This window comes from Chanodichthys erythropterus, chromosome 16, assembly GCF_024489055.1.
Source record: "Chanodichthys erythropterus isolate Z2021 chromosome 16, ASM2448905v1, whole genome shotgun sequence".
NCBI lineage: Eukaryota > Metazoa > Chordata > Actinopteri > Cypriniformes > Xenocyprididae > Chanodichthys > Chanodichthys erythropterus.
This window is the reverse complement of record NC_090236.1, coordinates 4,521,151-4,537,372: the sequence shown is the minus strand read 5'-3', so window position 1 is coordinate 4,537,372 and position 16,222 is coordinate 4,521,151. Positions and strand designations below refer to the sequence as shown.

General features: G+C 37.1%; 1 protein-coding gene across 3 annotated transcripts; it reads left to right on the top strand.

Moving 5' to 3' along the window:
* Positions 1-11,600, top strand: LOC137002855 (NACHT, LRR and PYD domains-containing protein 1 homolog). Of its 3 annotated transcripts, none has more exons than XM_067362773.1 (13): positions 1-155; positions 508-587; positions 2,474-2,722; positions 2,821-2,862; positions 3,560-5,276; positions 8,030-8,113; positions 8,207-8,374; positions 8,531-8,599; positions 10,215-10,361; positions 10,443-10,601; positions 10,766-10,888; positions 11,175-11,294; positions 11,443-11,600. In XM_067362773.1, the coding sequence occupies exons 2-13, from the start codon at positions 566-568 to the stop codon at positions 11,471-11,473; spliced, it is 2,931 nt and encodes a 976-aa protein (XP_067218874.1). In that variant the 5' UTR covers positions 1-155; positions 508-565; the 3' UTR covers positions 11,474-11,600. The 3 variants fall into 3 exon arrangements, with proteins under 3 accessions (XP_067218874.1, XP_067218872.1, XP_067218873.1); XM_067362771.1 differs by having other exon boundaries at positions 1-256; XM_067362772.1 differs by having other exon boundaries at positions 1-289.
* Positions 11,601-16,222: the final 4,622 nt, after the last annotated feature.

The following is a 16,222-nucleotide window of genomic DNA, read 5'->3' as shown; positions in this document are numbered from 1 at the left end:
GACCATGGGGAAAGACGCGTTCGGCGCATGCATATGTGCACCGCCCGTTGTCTGCTTTTGGGAACCGCAGCTCAGATCTATTTTTCTATCTCCAGTGGAGGGGTCGAACATATGATAGGCGGGGCAGAGAACTCAGACATCCGGTTCATGTAGAGGTAATGTACCTTTACGCGAGAAGCAGTGTTGCTAATAAAGCGACTTAAAATGTAACAAAAGCGCGTTCAGGTTTCTTCAAAACGCGTCCCTGAGAAGCCAGGTGAGATTCTCTGTGATGTCGTCGTCGTTTTGTGTACGTTTCAAGGGGTTAAAGTTCAAACCCCTCCTGTAACGTATCTGTACAGTTTTGTTTTGTGACTGTCATTTAGAAAATACCATATTTGGGTTTATTGTACTTTAATACTATACATAGGGTAATTTTTAACCATGTGTCATAAAAGCTGCCTTCATCAGTTGCTAGAACTTTTCAAACTAGGATCTAGTAGATTTACCTTTGTTTTATTTTTCTAGAGGACAACTTAAGACAGCTCGCTCCAACTGGACATGTCACAGACACTTATGAGACACCATGAACTCAGAAGACTCAGAGCGTAAGTACCATTATATGGTAAAAGAAGAGAAAGTCATATGCAAAACAGTCTGTGTTACACTGAATAAAAGTGAAGTGGCCCAAATAAACATTTGCTACACATAAAAATGTATGGATGTTATTGCAAATCATATGCACACTTTTAGTGAGACATTTCATGAAAAGTCATGAAATTAGTTCTGATAAAAATCATTTCAGCTCACATGAAAAAAAAATACTATAGTAATTTATAGTAAAAAGTATAGTGCATTTGAACTATACTATAGTAAAGTAGCTACTTGAATTAATTTGTTGTGGTAATATAAACTATAGTAATATAAACAAATTACTTTACCCAATACTGTACTAAGTTTTCTACAACTATAGGTATACTACAATACACTACAGTTTACTGTAGTAAAAACTAAAGTATACTACAGTATTTATTACAGTTGATCAGTTCACTATAGGTAATACTACAGTATGCTGTAGGATTCATTAACAAAGTGTTGTAAATACTGTAATATGTACAGTATACTACAATTTACTATAGTAAACACTATAGTATTTTTTCATGTGGGGGGACTGGGGACCACTAGGGGGCTTAGCAAACTTCCAAGGGGGCCACAGAATGACTTAATTTTTTTAATTATTATTATTAATAATATAATTAATATAACATACTTAATATAATACTCGTATACTAATATAATCATATATCAGTAATTCATATGAACAATAATAATATATTATTATTATTTTTAAAAATGTTTATATTTCATATTCTAACTAAATCAAGATTAATTGGTAACACTTTACAATAAGGTTCATTAGTTAATTAATGTATTAACTAACATGAACTAACCATGAGCAATACATTTGTTGATGTTAGTTAAACAGTTGTTCATTGTTCATGTTAGTGCATTACCTAATGTTAACAAGATTTTAATAATGTATTAGTAAATGTTGAAATTAACATTAACAAAGATGAATAAATGTTGTATATGTGCAGTTCATTATTAGTTCATGTTAAAAGTGATAGAGAGGATCTTTTCGTCAACTGAGAATCCAAAGACTGTTACTGAGTTTTTCAAATGAGCGCATGCGTAAGAACAACCCCCCTCCTTCACAGCTCACTTCAAAGGAACGCCTCCCAAAAATCGTGCACGAGTATTGGAACACGAGTGTTTACCACCGGAATTCGCTGTGTCGTGTTAGTGGATTCATTATGTCGGACTCACCGCAGGTAACTCATAATCTGCAGTTGTTACTCCTGTCTCCGGACAAAAACACTGCATGCGGCGCCTGTGGAGTGTGGAAAGTTACTGGAGCGCGCAGCCGCTCTCGTCTCTCACAAGGAACGTCATGGCAGTGATTGACAAGCCAGAGGGCCAATCCTTTACGCGATGATTGTGTAAACGATTGGCTGTTTTTAAGGCCCTACCTCGTGCACAGATGATGTATATTAATATTACTTTCAGTGCACCTAATAAATAGTCTTTTATCAGTTAGCAAAGACAGTTTCAAGTAATATTGCAAAAATTTATAAAACAAAACATCCTCTTTAGCACCTTTAACTAATGTTAACTAATGAACCTTATTGTAAAGTGTTACCAATGATTTTTTAAGAATTGCAAGAAAAGAATTGTGGTTAGTTAATTTACCAATATCAACACTCACGGTTTCTGTTAATAATATAATATACTATTCAGGGGGCTCTTGAATTTTTCAAGTCAAAAAGGTTGAGAACAACTGATCTATTTTCAATGGAATTGAAAAGTTTAAGTGTGACTTAAATGTCCAAATTACTCTTTTGATGTTTATAATATGTATATGTTGAATGTCTAAAATCTGCTGTTTTGACTTCTTTTCTTGTGACCAATTATCATTTTATTATCTCTCCACCAGGTGCTCGGTTTGTGGATGCCCACTGGGCGACACTTGTCCAGAAAGTAATCATGGTGATGCCGATAGCGGATGAGCTGCGGTCAGCTGGTATGCTGGAGTGGGAGCCGTACTGTAAGATCAAAGCAGCAGATATAAACCAGGAGAAAATGAGAGAGTTTTATGAAGTACTGCACTCTGGAGGAGACGAGGTTAAATCTGCCTTTTATTCTAGATTGGAAAAGCATGAGCAATCTCTGTTTAGATCCTTGGGTATGTGCACACTAATTTTGGCTATTATACCACGTGCATCTAGACCTTTGTACTGAGATATGTTCTGTTAAATGCTACCTGTAAAATACCTTTTACAGGTAGCATTGCTGAAACTGCAGAAGATCTTCTAACAAGCTTAAGTGAGTATTTCATCTTAATTCATCATCATCTTAAGTTTCATTTGACTTAAATGTTTATGCTTAGGTTGGATGCTTGTTTAAAAAAATTACAAAAATACAAAGTAACAGGTGTTTTTGTAAGGATAGCTACATGAAAATTCTGTCATCATTTACTCAACACTCTAATCCATATAATGGAAATGAATGAGGACTAAGGCCGTAATGCTACAAAATTGCAAAAAAAAAAAAAAAAAAAAAGCGCACCAAAATATATTGGTTCATTTGACTTGTCATGAAGCCATACAATAGCCAGTGGCATTTGTGGTCAAATGGAATCGATGCTCTATTTTTGAAGACCCTACAACCTTCGTAGGCATTTTAAAGCCTCAGAATAGATAGTTAAGAGTGAATATTGCCTTAAATTTTGGTCCATATCTTTGGTTCGTATCTGTATAACTTCAAAACACTATGAATATGATGCAAGTTGCACAGACCATGATGCTTTTTTTCTCTCATTTTGGGGCTTTACAGGCCCAGTCCCCAATCTCCATTCATTTTTATTATGGAAAAGAAGTGGTTTGAAACAAGATGAGTGTTATTGAAACAAGATGAGTGTTAGTCAGTTTTCATTTTTGGCTGAATTTTCCCTTTTAATTGAAGTTCAGCAGTGCTTACAAGCTGATATGTCCATTACTCACTAACAATGTATTATACACAGACAAATATAAGAAGTGGATCCAGAAGGAATATGAATATGTGAGTGAGTATAACTCTTTGCCTGGTGAATATGTGCTGCTGTCCAAGCGCTATACACAACCTCTGATCATCACGAGACACAGAGAGAAGAGAGAGCGAGAAGAAGAGATGTGTTCCGTGGGAGAGAGTTTCCAGCAGCTCCTCACCTCTAGGAATAATGCGGAAAAGGGCAGCTCAGTCTTGGATGAGCTTTTTAGCGCTGATAATAAGGGAGTCAATCCTAGTGCTGTCATTCTTCAGGGGAACTCTGGGCATGGCAAATCCTTCACAGCTCAAAAGATTATGCTGGATTGGGCATCAGGAAACCTCATCAGAGAGGAATTTGATTGTCTTTTTCACTTGAAATGCAAAGAATTGAACCACATATCTGGAGAGCAGAGTTTGGCGGAGCTCTTGAGCTACAACTCCGGTTTAACATCGGCCCAGATCTCCCAGATCCTGCAGAAGTCACCAGAGAAAGCTCTCATCCTCATTGATGGATTCGATGAGCTCAGGTTTTCATATAGTGACACATCGAATATGCCAAAACTCAGGCATTTTTCAGAAAAAGCTACAACTGAGGCTTCTCTGAAGGCTTTGTTGAGGGGCCACATCTTGTCTGAGTCATTCCTGCTGGTCACCACTAGGTCTACAGCTACAAAAACCCTAGGCGGTCTGCTCAAGCACCCTCAGCGCTTCACTGAGATTATCGGTTTCTCTGAGAGGGAGGTGGAGGAGTACTTCATGAGGTTCTATCAGGATGAAGAACTCTTCAGGAGTGCTTTTGAGTGCGTGAAGGCAAATGAAACCCTCATTACTGCCTGCTCCATCCCTGTTATCTGCTGGATCATCTGCAGAGTTATGCGGGAGAGGTTCAGTGATGGTGCGGATGCGACAAGTGGACTGGAAACCACCACCTCCATCTACGTTGACTTTGTGTCCACTCTACTGGAGCATCACTGCCAGGGTTTAAGTCAGTCCGTCCTGACCTTGCTGAAGAGTCTGGGTCAGCTGGCAGAGAAAGGGATGCTGAAAAAGCAAGTCCTGTTTGAAGAGAAAAGCGTGCAAGAAACGGTTTCAGGCAGTCCATTTCTGTGCAAGTTCCTCCTTAAGAGAAGAATTCGCCAGGAAACGATGTTCAGTTTCATGCATCTCAGTTTTCAGGAGTTCTTCACTGCTCTGTACTACATCTCACTAGATGAAAGAGAGTTTCTGGATAAACTAACAGAGCGATTCCACTCTCAAACACAAAGCTATCTTGCCCTATATTTGGATAAGAAATTTCCACTGAAGTATGGGTGTCCTGAACCTCATTTCCTGCCTGTGATTCAATTTCTCTGTGGTCTCTCTAATAAAGAAGTTAGCAGCACACTTGAAGAGACGCACAATCTGTCCGTCCCTTCTTTTGTACAGGCACAGCTGGAAGAATGGATCCTCCATGTTAGCACAAATGGAGACTACAATTACTTGCCCTTCATTCTCCACTGTCTCTATGAACTCCACGAGAAAGAGTTTGTGCAGAAAGCCATGGAAGCTTGGCAGGAGTTAGACATGTCCTGGGATCAACTGAGCAGGACAGACTGCTGGGCGTTGTTGTATTGTCTGGACTGCTGCCCTCACTTCAGAAGCCTGAAGATCAACTTTGCAGCTGAAGAGCTGAAGATGCTTCAGCCTGTATTGCGCAGGACCCCAAAACTAGAGTGAGTGTGCAAATCTAGTCATGAACCAATTGGGAATATTGACAGCTAAAAGTTATTTTTTATGTTTTGGACATTAATGTGAACGTCACTTCAAAGTGAAAAATGAAAAAGCTAAAGGCTGGAATACACTACACAACTTTTAAAATCTGAACAGATTTTAAAGGTTTGATATCCTCTGACTGGACGGATTCATAATCTGAAGCTAAAAAGTTCCATTAAAGTCTACACAACTCTCTGTGAAATCTGTGGACTCTGCCCAAAATCTGCAAATGGGTTCTGACTTTCGACAACTAGCATTGACTCGTCCAGACTTTAAATTAGGGCAGAAGTTTGTGTAGTTTATTCTAGCCTTACAGAGGCAGTGAGCAATTTCTGTGAAATGCTGTTGAAAGTGAATCAGACTGAGCACCACAACACACTTGTAGCCAATCAGCAGTGTCCACTCATGATGGGGGAGGAGAGAGAGTGAGAAAGAGCTAGATTTGAAAAAGACAGTAGAAAGAGAGATGACTAAGACACATTACAAAAGATACAGAACAGTCAGAGAAATATCACTGAATAAAGAAGGGTTATCATCAGGCAAGAGCTTTAGGATGAAGATAAATATTAGATAAGCTTAACAGAGCTGGGGCCTGTACCATGAAGCTGGATTAGCTGGCTAGCCAGGTAAGTGTCAGATTAGTTTGCGCCAATCCCGGGTTTTCGGTACCACGAAAGTGACTTGGCTTTTAGCTGTATTCATCGCCATGGTAACTTACGCTCCACAGCTAACCTGCTCCGGGGCTAGAGATCTCAAACTGAAATTGGACCAATCAGATGTACGCTAAGTGACACTACAGACCCAAATCACTATCCCAGTTTCTCTTCCTCCAAATTAAAGGTCATTATATAGTAAAAACAAATATTTAATGATAATACTTAGGACCATGTGATATTTCAGTTTTTCTTTTTTAATAAATCTGCAAAAATGTCAACAATTCTGTGTTTTTCTGTCAATATGGGGTGCTGTGTGTACATTAATGAGGAAAAAAATAAACTTAAATTATTTTAGCAAATGGCTGCAATATAACAAAGAGTGAAAAATATAAGGGGGTCTGAATACTTTCCGTACCCACTATAATATATATATAATATACAGTACAGTCCAGTCCAAAAGTTTGGAACCACTAAGATTTTTAATGTTTTTAAAAGAAGTTTCGTCTGCTCACCAAGGCTACATTTATTTAATTAAAAATACAGTAAAAACAGTAATATTGTGAAATATTATTACAATTTAATATAACTGTTTTCTATTTGAATATATTTCACAAAGTAATTTATTCCTGTGATGGCAAAGCTGAATTTTCAGCATCATTACTCCAGTCTTCGCAAATCAGCATATTAGAATGATTTCTGAAGGATCATGTGATACTGAAGACTGGAGTAATGATGCTGAAAATTCAGCTTTGCATCACAGGAATAAATTACTTTGTCAAATATATTTAAATAGTACACAGTTATTTTAAATTGTAATAATATTTCACAATATTACTGTTTTTTACTGTATTTTTAATTAAATAAATGTAGCCTTGGTGAGCAGACAAAACTTCTTTTAAAAACATTAAAAATCTTAGTGGTTCCAAACTTTTGGACTGTACTGTATATATACATATATATATATATATATATATATATATATATATATATATATATATATATATATATATATATATATATATATATATATATATCATATGTAATATAAATAAGGTGTAAATATACTCTTTATATGACTACATGTGACCTTGTATGTTGGAGTCTCTATCACTATATATTATCAAGTATATACACTAACTTCAGTTTCACTTGCACTGATAGAGAAATATCATTTCTTTTATTTTTCCTCTTTCATGGACAAGCATTTTCCATTAGTGTAAATGCGTTTAAATTCATTCATTTTCAGCAAAAGAGTTTTGAATCACACTGGCTCTCTCGCGAGAAGTGAATCAGTTTATTTCTGTTGCAAGGCATCTGATTGGCTGTTCACCACTGATGTCACACATTCATGTGCACGCACTCCACGAACTCAGGATCAAAGCCTGAGTTGACAAAGTTGATGATCAGCATCATGGTACCAACAAAGCTGGATTGGAGTGGTTTGGTTTTGTCAACTTGAAACTAATCCTATAACCCTGAGTTTGTTCAACTACCATCATGGTACAGGCCCCGGAGAGACCTAATTGGGAAGGCCTGAAAACAGACTCCGTGGTAACATTGGTACTGTTGTTATAATGTTAGCTATAGTAACAGGACAGTTTTGAGTGTCATTGAAGCATTTTTTTTCCGCTTCAGCTATGATAAAGAGACATCCAATCTTGCATTGCGTGTTCGTGCATTTTATTGGGCATAGCAATGAAGGGAGGGGTTTGTTTGATGGGTGGATTTCAAATATCAACAGTTTTTCTAAGAAATCGCTTACTGCACCTTTATTCTGAGAAAGTTTTTGTGAGATGTAAAGTCACATTTGTAGGATTTTTAACCTACAATTACGAAGGGGAAAAAGTGGAAGTTGAAGATCAAAGAAATGTTTGAGAAATGCATGCATACTTACGAGAAATACAGTTTCTTTTTATTTATTTATTCATTTTCATTGAGGTGGGCTTTCATAGTTTATCTGTTTGTTTCCAATAAAGAAACAAAAATGTGTTTAAAAGTTACATGATCAATATGTTAAGTGATTTTTGATGGTTTATTGATTTATTTATTCTTTTTAGGTTGACTGTGCAAAACTTTTCAGACACAGATGTCACTAATCTGCTCTCAGCTCTTGGAGAAGGAAAGCATCTGAGAGAACTGAAGTAAAAATCAGTGACTTTTCAGCACAGAACTGCTAATTTGTTTGTGACTGATTAATGTCACATTGTTGATCAGATTATAAATCTCTTTTACAGGCTGAACAGCAGCTGTCTGTCAGATCAAAGTGTGCTGCAGGTTCTTAATGCTCTAAACAAACAGATTAGTGTGGGTGGACTTAAGATTGTGGTGAAGAGCATCTCAGCTGACACTGCCCTCATCCTCACTGACTTCCTGCAGAGCAAATTGAAATGGGAGGAGATCAGGTATCAGTAATCAGTATCATTTTCTTACATTTGCATACTTTAAACTTCACACACCTTCATCAATGACTGGCCCCTCACCACTCACATATCTAAAACCAAATTTCTTGATTTTTAAGTTTAGATATTAATGTTAAAACTCTGTATTCTGATTGGCAGTTTAAAGACAAATGATGCAGAGAGTCTGTGCTCATCTCTTCGGCTCTTCAGCTTTGAAGGAAAGCTTGTGTAAGGATCTCTCCCACACACCTGAACTCCAATCAATTCCTTTTTGATCTGTTATAATTATTAATGAATCATTAAAGGTGCCATAGAATGGAAAATCGAATTGACCTTGGCATAGTTGAATAACAAGAGTTCAGTACATGGAAATTACATACAGTGAGTCTCAAACACCATTGTTTCCTTCTTCTTATGTAAATCTCATTTGTTTAAAAGACCTCCGAAGAACAGGCGAATCTCAACATAACACCGACTGTTACGTAACAGTCGGGATCATTAATATGTACGCCCCTAATATTTGCATATACCAGCCCATGTTCAAGGCATTAGACAAGTATTAACATCTGGATCTGTGCACAGCTGAATCTTCAGACTAGGTAAGCAAGCCAAGACAATAGCGAAAAATCCATGATAACATGATATTTTTAGTGATATTTGTAAATTGTCTTTCTAAATGTTTCGTTAGCATGTTGCTAATGTACTGTTAAATGTGGTTGAAGTTACCATCGTTTCTTACTGTATTCACGGAGACGAGCCATCGTTATTTTCATTTTTAAACACTTGCAGTCTGTATAATTCATAAACACAACTTCATTCTTTATAAATCTCTTCAACAGTGTAGCATTAGCCTGTTAGCCACGGAACACAGCCTCAAACTCATTCAGAATCAAATGTAAACATCCAAATAAATACTATAGGCTACTCACATGATCCGATGCATGCTGTAACATTGAGTCCACTGGAGGCGAGTGTGGTAGAACCCAAATGCAGTTTAATAAGAATAAATCCCAAATACAAACGTGAACAAAAACAGACGTGACTTGACTTGACTTGAACAGACTAGAACATGAACAGACTTGGCTTGAACATACTTGACATAAACACTCACCGACAGCAGGTTACTTTGAAAATACATGACAAAGGAACATGGGGAAGACAATGGCTATAAATACAAGAACTGATGGAACACATGACTAGGACAACCAATGGGGAAGTGACACAAGGAACATGAGAACCAATGACCGAACAGAACTGAAAACCACATGACTATAACCAACCAATGAGAACATGACACAGACTAAGGGAGAACATGAGGAGCAAGGGAAACATGACACAAACAAGCGACATGAAACAGACTACAAAATAAAAGACATGGAACCCAAAACATGAACACAAAACCAAAACACCCGTGACACATGCATGCAGTATGCATGACGAACACTTTATAAAGATCCATTTTGAGGGTTATATTAGCTGTGTGAACTTTGTTTATGCAATGTATTATAGAGTCGAGAGCTCGGGGGCGGGGAGCACAAGAATTAAAGGGGAAGCAGCCTGAATCAGCGCATATTTAATGATGCCCCAAAACAGGCAGTTAAAAAAATTAATTAAAAAAATCTATGGGGTATTTTGAGCTGAATCTTCACAGACACATTCAGGGGACACCTTAGACTTATATTACATCTTGTGAAAAAATGTTCTAGGGCACCTTTAATGAATAGTAAGACAACACATTTTCACTATACAATGTTGTTCAACTGCTTACTGGCAGACTTACTGGACAAATAAACTTGATTATGCTTGAGATATTTGAGGAAATAAATGTGTTTCTTGTTGACAGGTTGAATGTGGTGAGATGGTGTTCAAGCCCACAGAATGAGCCGTCACTGTCAGAAATAATTCTGAAATGTCCACGTTCAGAGGCATCCAGTATTAATGTCAAGAGCTTCTTGCAGGCGTTTCACAGTGTAAACTGTATAACAGAACAGTATGTCTTCAAAACCACCCTCACCTCCCCATCTTGATCTTTGTGTATGGAGATTCTCTAAAAGCTTCTCTCCGTCTATAGAAGTGCCGATTTTGACAGGCAGGTCGATGCTCTGCTGTCTCAGCTGCCATCTGTGTCTGGTTTAAGTGCGATAAATCTTTCTGTTCCCCTCCTGACGGAAACATGGGCTTCCAGAATCCTTTTCCTGGTCGAGTCTTGCCCCAGACTGGCTGCGATCAGGTGAGAGTTATTAGCTCTTTGAGTGTGCCTTTAGTTTATGTGCATTTATATTTGCACTGTGCTTAATATATGATTCATTCTACAATAACTGTTGCAGTGTAGAATCACACATTTTTATATAAGCTTTATCTCATCATTCTCACAGTAATATCTCTGTTTTGTAGTTTTCATGCTGGTTTATGGGGCTCTGAAGGTGGTCAGTGGCTCGCTGGTCTTTTAATGGAAGAAGGAATCAAGTTACTGAAAGAATCTGCAAAACGTCCAGAGTGCATTGTGAACATTAGAGGGTTTGTAATCTTCACTGCAAATCTGTTTATTTATCGTCATATTTTCTGTTAGTTCTAAATAATCTGCTAGTGAGTATTGAGTGTTTGATGAATGTGAAATATTATACTTTGTGTATGAAAATATGCATGTTTCACATTTACACTTCTGTGGTGTGATCTCACACATTTATGCACCTGGCAACGAATATAAGATATTCTTTCAAATACTGTTACTATTTTAATGGAATTCATGTTTAAAATGAAGTGTCTTGCGCTGATTGAATGTGGTGAATGTGCTGCTGTGAAGGTTCAGATGCAGTAAATCCTCTGACCGCTGCACTCGTCACACCGAGCAGATCGAGGAGCTCAGCTGCAACCAGAGAGTGACCATTCAGTTCTGTGGCGAGAAGTGTACAGAAGACATAAAGTGAGTTCTGATTAGGGGTCAAGAACAACCTTTAAAGCTTTAATTTAATATAATTTATATTATAAATATGTTTTTATTATAAAGTAAAACCCCATTCTCTAAAGTATGACATTATAATCTTCTACTTATTTTTCCTGTTTCTCCTCAGATCTAAACTTGTACTGCCTGATGAAAACTGAATCTGTTGAATTGGTCTTCATGAGTCTCTCTTGTATAGAAATTAAAATTTGTCTCTCTTAAGTAACTCGATATAACAACTATGTGTGAAATTAATACAGAGACATAATAATGCACAATAAATCACTGCTGAAAGAATTCTGAACATGTGTGAAATGAACTTTGTTAAGTGTTCTGTGTCCTGTTAGTTCATCCTGCCTGTAGACACACTGGTTTATACAGGTATTTGTTTTGTATTATGAAGGCAGGAAAAAAACTTTTTTTCCAACAACCAACTTTAATGTTTCTGATTATTGTATGTATATATATCATATATGAACACTGCAGTCATGCTTGGGTCTTGAAAGAGGTTGTTTTGAATCAGCCAGATTGAAAATAAACTTTCTGGTTCACTTATGTTGAGAAACAAAAACAAGACAGTGAACCATTGCTTGACTCCCACTCTAACTGAGACATTATGTATATATACGTGTGTGTAAGAGACTTTGAAATAATTTCAACAACAAGAATGCTTGATTGACATGCATTTGAAGAATGCCGTCTTGACAAAGCCTTGACTCCTGCTGCAACTAATACATTATATATATTGTGTGTGTGTGTGTGTGTGTGTGTACTCTGCCCAATGAGACTAATAATGAACTACACTTTTACAGCATATATTATTCTTTGTTAATGTTAATTTCAACATTTACTAATACATTATTAAAACCTTGTTAACATTAGTTAACGGACAACCAACATGAACAAACTATGAACAGTTGTATTTTTATTAATTAACAGTAACAAAGATTAACAAACACAGTAACAAATGTATTGCACATGGTTAGTTCATGTTAATTAATACAGTAACTGATGGTAACAAATTGCCAGTGCTACCAAAATGCCATTCAGTACTTCATATGCTGGTTTTTTATATGTACGTTTACAGTTTTAGGATTTGATGACAGACATGGATGTGTTGCTACTGTCTTGTTTTGTTTTGGGGTTTTTTAGTTGGTTTTTAATGTCAAACATTTCATCCTGTCATCAGAGTTTTTTTATTTTGTTTTGTTTTTTTAACTCAATGGAGATAAACAGAGCAGGCATTCTGAATATGTTTTCTGAGACAAGGAATGATTAAATTCCCAAAAGACTATTTTTCAGATATGACCTAGGAATTTAGAAAGATAGAAAGATTTGGAGATTATCCTGGAGATGTTCATGAGTTTGTTTAATTCTTTTAACTTTGGCATGAATTGCCGCACATTGTACAACATACTTTCAGATAGACTTTAAAAACTTCTAAAAAGATGGATAGCTTGTGACATATTTGGACTGCTTCTTCAGGTTGAACCTGTTTGTCATGTTTCTATAACTTAGGGTCTTACAGTTCCTGCAGCTTCAGGTATAAATTGAGCTCCTTCAAGCAAACTGAAGTCACTGCACTGTCTGCCTGAAGAAAAGCAGGTGTACAAACTTTCAGCATTAATGTCTTATTTTAACAGGCAGATGAAACATCAACCACATTACCTGGACCAAGAGAACTAAAATCCACATTTTTGGAAAGATCAGGTAACATTTTAACCATTTTCCATATTAACATTACAACTAATTATTAATATTGATCTCTCTTGTGGTATTTCTTTTCTTACAGAGAATGTTCCGGGACTGTTGTAACAGTATGTCAAACTTGCAGTTTTGTTAAAAATGTATACAAAGCTTGTATATTTAGTGAATATGGAATAGGTGTTCATGTTGATGTTTTAGAATAGAAACAGTAACACTTATGGCCTTGTTGTTGTATTATATTGCCTAAATATTTCCGCTTCTAGAGTTTTGCGGTAACAAAGACATAACTGGATCTCAAACTGGGCCAAATGTGAGCGCTTCAGCTCAAAGTGGAAGCCATATTACAGCACCTACACTTACTAACACTAAAATAGCAGGCAATGTCGTTTTGTGTACGTTTCAAGGGGTTAAAGTTCAAACCCCTCCTGTAACGTATCTGTACAGTTTTGTTTTGTGACTGTCATTTAGAAAATACCATATTTGGGTTTATTGTACTTTAATACTATAAAGTGCATGCAGCGCATAGGGTAATTTTTAACCATGTGTCATAAAAGCTGCCTTCATCAGTTGCTAGAACTTTTCAAACTAGGATCTAGTAGATTTACCTTTGTTTTATTTTTCTAGAGGACAACTTAAGACAGCTCGCTCCAACTGGACATGTCACAGACACTTATGAGACACCATGAACTCAGAAGACTCAGAGCGTAAGTACCATTATATGGTAAAAGAAGAGAAAGTCATATGCAAAACAGTCTGTGTTACACTGAATAAAAGCGAAGTGGCCCAAATAAACATTTGCTACACATAAAAATGTATGGATGTTATTGCAAATCATATGCACACTTTTAGTGAGACATTTCATGAAAAGTCATGAAATTAGTTCTGATAAAAATCAATTTCAGCTCACATGAAAAAAAAAATACTATAGTAATTTATAGTAAAAAGTATAGTGCATTTGAACTATACTATAGTAAAGTAGCTACTTGAATTAATTTGTTGTGGTAATTCTATAGTTTTTGTGGTAATATAACAACTATAGTAATATAAACAAATTACTTTACCCAATACTGTACTGTAACGATCACCGTCTGTTCCTGTCACTCCCCGGACTACGCTTCCCACAATTCTCTCTGTCAGTCACATGTTCACTCCACACCAATCACCTGTCGCCACATACAGCCATGCACACACTCCTCACTAATCACCACACCCAGCTGCAGCTTGTTAACAGGACTATAAAGGACTTTCACTCACACCACCTCACCGCGAAGTCTTGTTTTCACTCGTGTTGCATTTCTGAGCATTACCTTGTATCCTGTTTGTCTATCTGTGATTGATCTTGCCTGATTCCTGTTTTACGACCCATTGCTGCCTGCCTCGAACCTTGCCTGTACCCTGACTACAACTCTGCCTGTTCCTTATTGCTCCTGTTTGTTCCTGTTTGACCCTGCCTGTACGACCACGCTCACTTCTAATAAAACGCTGCATTTGGATCCCCTGCCTGAGTCTCCCTTTGTAACAGAAGACTTCGCCACACCAAGATCCAGCAGCTACCGTGAGTGTTTCTGTCACCTCTAATATGAACCCATCGGCTCAGCTAACAGGTCTCCGTCAGGGAGACAGATCCATTGAGGAATATGTCATGGACTTTATTGAACTGGCACCGTTAACTTGTTTTAATGAGGAGTGCCTCATGATATTTTTTCGCGGTGGACTATCTGATCCGCTCAGTTCCGTCAGGCTGATGTAATGGCATGACGGAACTGAGCGGATCAGATAGTCCACCGCGAAAAAATATCATGAGGCACTCCTCATTAACATTGGAATGTTATATTGATCTGGCATTGCAGCTGAGAGGCTCTCCCTTTTCTGTGGGTGCCGCGGAGGAATGCGACACTTCGCCGAATCATGTAATGGCATGTAAAAAATCATGCACGAGTATTGGAACACGAGTGTTTACCACCGGCATTCGCTGTGTCGTGTTTTTTGGATTCATTATGTCGGACTCACCGCAGGTAACTCATAATCTGCAGTTGTTACTCCTGTCTCCTGACAAAAACACTGCATGCGGCGCCTGTGGAGTGTGGAAAGTTACTGGAGCGCGCAGCCGCGCACGTCTCTCACAAGGAATGTCATGGCAGTGATTGACAAGCCAGAGGGCCAATCGTTTACGCGATGATTGTGTAAACGATTGGCTGATGTTTTTAAGGCCCTACCTCGTGCACAGATGATGTATATTAATATTACTTTCAGTGCACCTAATAAATAGTCTTTTATCAGTTAGTAAAGACAGTTTCAAGTAATATTGCAAAAATGTATAAAACAAAACATCCTCTGTAGCACCTTTAACTAATGTTAACTAATGAACCTTATTGTAAAGTGTTACCAATGATTTAAGAATTGCAAAAAAAGAATTGTGGTTAATTAATTTAACATTCAACACTCACGGTTTCTGTTAATAATATAATATACTATTCAGGGGGCTCTTGAATTTTTCAAGTCAAAAAGGTTGAGAACAACTGATCTATTTTCAATGGAATTGAAAAGTTTAAGTGTGACTTAAATGTCCAAATTACTCTTTTGATGTTTATAATATGTATATGTTGAATGTCTAAAATCTGCTGTTTTGACTTCCTTTCTTGTGACCAATTATCATTTTATTATCTCTCCACCAGGTGCTCAGTTTGTGGATGCCCACTGGGCGACACTTGTCCAGAAAGTAATCATGGTGATGCCGATAGCGGATGAGCTGCGGTCAGCTGGTATGCTGGAGTGGGAGCCGTACTGTAAGATCAAAGCAGCAGATATAAACCAGGAGAAAATGAGAGAGTTTTATGAAGTACTGCACTCTGGAGGAGACAAGGTTAAATCTGCCTTTTATTCTAGATTGGAAAAGCATGAGCAATCTCTGTTTAGATCCTTGGGTATGTGCACACTAATTTTGGCTATTATACCACGTGCATCTAGACCTTTGTACTGAGATATGTTCTGTTAAATGCTACCTGTAAAATACTGCAGAAGATCTTCTAACAAGCTTAAGTGAGTATTTCATCTTAATTCATCATCATCTTAAGTTTCATTTGACTTAAATGTTTATGCTTAGGTTGGATGCTTGTTTAAAAAAATTACAAAAATACAAAGTAACAGGTGTTTTTGTAAGGATAGCTACATGAAAATTCTGTCATCATTTACTCAACACTCTA